Consider the following 4,354-nt stretch of genomic DNA (forward strand, 5'->3'; position numbering starts at 1 on the left):
TACTTTAATCCCTGCCTTCATGACAATGGGAGGAACACAGCGCCACTGATTATCTGTCCGGTGGAAACTGGGCTCACTCTAGAGACTGCAGTGCACTAAACTTAATTCAGTGAAAGAGATATAATGAAGTTTACAGCACTTTAAAGAATTTTACAAGACACTTGGTTTGCCTGTTTTTTATTTTTTTTATGTTTATTATCAGTAACCCATTGAGTATGTTGGAAAAACTTAAAGGAAAGGTCCGGTCATATTCAGAATACAAACTTTTGGAAGGACTTTAGGTATGAAATGATTACATAGTTTTCAATAAATGATAAGTGATTTTAATTAAGAGTAATTGGCGCTCGGCTTACCGCGCCGTTACATCACTGCTTGAAGATGTTAGTAGTGAGGTGTTACTATATTTGGGCTAAAATGGCCAGTCGCGGACTCAGTGAAAAAATACTATTTTTATTTTTTTACTGATTAACTCTTAATTCATTAAATCAATGCAAACAGATTAGTTTTAGGTGTAAATAATGACCCATTGGTTATTTCTTGGTGACCGGACTTTTCCTTTAAGAACCAACTGACAGTTTGCATTTTCATGACCTTATTTTAAAGACTGCTGGCATGCTTCTTGCAGCTTTTTCAAATGAAGCAAAGCAAGTGTACATCAAATACTTTGCATACCTGCATTTGTCAGTATGTATTCTGTCACTGCGATGCCCTTTGTTTTAAATGTCTATGTAAATCTTTTGGAGTTTATTGCATCTTTATCTTCCTGGAACCAGCAGCTTCGTGCTCCAGTTTTTATGCTTGGTTACCAAACATTGTTGGCAGCAAAGCCAGTAACAGTGGATAATCTGGTTTTACAGCTTATTAATCCTCGTTCTCTGTCTTTCCATCATGTTTTTGTTTTTCCTGCATTAGAAGCATAGCTTCACGTATTTAAATGTTAATTTCATTTTTTTCTGCTGACAGCTTTTGTGATGTTTGTTGATTTTATGAAGATTGAGTAATTAAGGAATTAATTAGTGTGACATTGTGGGGTCATGTCACTATGGATCCACCCAATGATGCACCTTGGTTAGTGTGCCACAGTAGCTAAGTTGTAAGAGTATTGAAATAATGAGGTATGATACCCAAGTTAATAAAGTTTTTTTTATAAAGGAAGAGAAAACCATGTACTGGTTGTGCAACATGACTGCACATGCACGACGTGCAAACATTGTTCTTTCACAAAATAAATTCTTGATGAAGTTAAAAGTAAAGTTGTGTTAAGACTACTATTTTTTAGCAATATTAAACGCCACCTTGTCTATCATCTCAAAGGAATGTTCATGCATTAAGTTTTAGATGTGTCCTAAAAATATCTACTCTACTTTTAAACCGTAAGTAAACAAAGACTCTGGGATATTTAAAGGCAAAGGTTTATATGATAATCTCCTGAATAAAATATAATGTATGCAGAGAATTTTTGCAAGAAAATATATTTACTAGCATTCTTTAGTGAGTTAAGGATAGAAATATATAATTTTCGTATTATAATTACATTATTTATGGACACCTGGATGCATATCTGGTTGCGCATGCGCAAATGAGCTGATGGTACGGATCATGCATCCACCCTTTCTTGTTGATTTCAACTGGGATGCCACTTGAGATCTCATCATTCTTGGTAGTTTAACCCGGATGGTGTGAAACCCAGAACCAAAGTAAAATTCGTTCTCTCATGGTTCTCATCGTTTTCACTGTGATGAATGATTAACTTTGCCTATTACCAATCCTAGTGAGAGGCAGGTCAAATGTCAAAGGCACATCATCATTATTAATGATCTCATCTGGTCCAATTGAGTATTCTTTTATTTTTCTAAATGTGAGTTTGTGGAAATTTGTTATTATCTTCTGTATGGGAGGGAGGGAGTTGCTGACACAAAGTCTTCCGCACCCTGATGGACGTTACGTCTCCTGTAATAATCGCCTTACTCTTGCTAATCTAGTTTCCTTTTTGCGCTAAAACGTACTGCATTACTTTGCCTGGCGGATGGACATATGACCAACATACCACTCTTTTCCATCAATACTGTGTGTCTGATCACATGCCCTTCCGCCAGGCAAAGTAGTGCCGTACAACAGCGGACAAACCAAAACAAATCCTCTTACGCTGTCACAAAAATCATGAAAAGTCCGTAGAAAAGCCGCACCGGACTATCAACCCCAAAAAGTAATGGCCTATATTCAGAAAATGACAGTAGTTCTATGAAAAGCTAATAGTGTTAGCTATCTGAGGGAATTGCTGAAGATCCCAAAATAATTTTACACAAATGATTAGATGTTGGCATTTCAACAGAAAAAAGTTGTCAGAAACTGTGGAGCTGTAAGTAGTAGTTATTGTTTCCATCTTGGAAGGGAGGGTTGGACTACAAACTCATAAAATGGCCAGCCCTATCCCGAAGGGAAAGGTTAGACTACAAAACTCCAAACAATTGGTTTCAAGAACTCAGGAAATGGCCGCCCGTAACATGTGGTTGCATACGGTTCAAAAGGTATACGGACCCTCAACAACTCTACTACACTAACCTCAGGACAAAAGTGGAAACAAGAAAATCAAGATGAAAAAGAACACATAAACTCATTCCCACCAATCACACCACATTCATTCACACCATGAGATCAGAGCTCTTTATAAACACTTACAGTTAAACATCTACGTAAAGTGACCAAATTTCAAATAAATGCTTTGCGAAACCTGACTTAATTAGCTCGCCAAAGCTCAGCACCTCATTTAAGGCATCAGATGGAATACTGAAAGGTTTAACTGAGAGACGACTTGCAGTCCAGATGAGGGGGAAGAAAGGAGCAGGGAAGGCAGCTTCGGATGTCAGCTCCACACAAATCCATCTCCCAAACCGGGTCGGTTCTCTGGGAAAGTCTCAGATATGTCTGTGGCAAACAGCAACGGAATCTGATGGGCTTTAATCAAGGTAGTTAACTTATGGTTATCGACAAGGGCATCCCCCCGTGATTGGACCGTAAAGGCATTGTAACGCTGGATCCTCGAAGGGGAATTCTGTTTTCAAGCAGGAGACTCCGTCTTCTCATCTAACCTCAGCAGGTTGGTACAACGATACACTGCAGTCAGTGGCTTTTGACGGCAGGACAAGGGGAAAGCTACTTCAGCTAGCTTCCAGGAAAAATTCCATGTGAAATTACAACATAATGCTGCGCTAATTCACAACACATGTAATCCCAAGGAACTTTAGAGAGACTAGAGAGAATACTGTCAGATTGTGAAAACCTGATGATTGCATCCAACCCAGACCTTCTGTTGTGTACCTTGTCACATTAGCTAAGTTACAAAAGAATATCAATATAAGGAGGTATGGTACCCAAATTTAAAAAATCACAATCTATCTTTATGTGAAAGAAAGCCAAAACCATTGAAGTTTTATGCACAATGTCATTTATAGAAAGGAAGAAATCTCTCATGGTCTGAGCATTCGTCAGAGAACACAATGTACTAGTTATGCAGCAAAACTTCACAAGTATGACGTGCAAACATTGTTCTTACAATAAACAAATCTTGATGAACTCAAGGTGTACAGTTCTTAGATTTTATCTTGAAAACGTGACTTTTGTTTTTTAGAGAAATGAAAGTCAGCACTGGAATCAACATTCATCTCACAGGAATGTTGATTTTTAGATGTATTCTAAAAATATATCCACTCTACTTTTGAACTGCAATTAATCAATTTTTAGGCTGACTCTGGGATATTTAATGGCAAAGGCTTATATGATAAAATCCTAAATAAAATATAATGTATGCAGAGAATTGTTAAAGGCCTGTACTTTCACATACAGCCTTCCATAGATGCAGTTATTTAGTCTGTATTTAATTCATCCACCACTGAACGGTTTGAACTGTTCATAAACAAGCCAGATTGAAACCACATTTAAAAAATAATAATGAAAGAATAAATAAACTCATTAAATAAAAACTACTTCAAGATCTTTATGACTTAAACTTCAAATCCAATTACTGGGAAACTATCTCATGTGTCATTACCACATCAGGGTGTGGGTTCACAGGGGACAAGTCCCTTGCACTTTTTCAAAAGTCAGTTTTGGTTCCCTGCACTTTTTACTGTCCAAAGAAACGATGTTATGCTACAGTACACAAACAATTGTCTAGCACTAGGACCTATTCAAAAACTACAGCTGAAGATTCAGATACTCAATTCACAAGAACACAAATATGGACTCGGGTCCTCGCCAAGTATGTTTTTTAGAAAAACACAGGAAAGTATGGACTCTGGGAGAATGGGAGCAACATCTTTTTCTGAATCCAAAACTGTAGCATGGCATGACAATT

The 4,354-nt window shown here is 37.4% G+C and overlaps 1 protein-coding gene across 1 annotated transcript in view; it reads left to right on the forward strand.

Annotated features, from left to right (window-relative positions):
- The window catches only part of LOC107092001 (E3 ubiquitin-protein ligase TRIM39-like), a 24,139-nt gene extending 22,902 nt beyond the window's left edge, over positions 1-1,237 (forward strand). Inside the window, exon 11 of the mRNA XM_015386266.1 lies at positions 1-1,237. This exon is cut by the window's left edge and continues 1 nt beyond it. Coding sequence (XP_015241752.1) covers positions 1-99 — 99 coding nt within the window. The 3' untranslated portion in view covers positions 100-1,237.
- Positions 1,238-4,354: the final 3,117 nt, after the last annotated feature.

The sequence above is a fragment of the Cyprinodon variegatus genome, unplaced genomic scaffold, assembly GCF_000732505.1.
Source record: "Cyprinodon variegatus isolate N-32 unplaced genomic scaffold, C_variegatus-1.0 Scaffold361, whole genome shotgun sequence".
NCBI classification, from domain to species: Eukaryota; Metazoa; Chordata; class Actinopteri; order Cyprinodontiformes; family Cyprinodontidae; genus Cyprinodon; species Cyprinodon variegatus.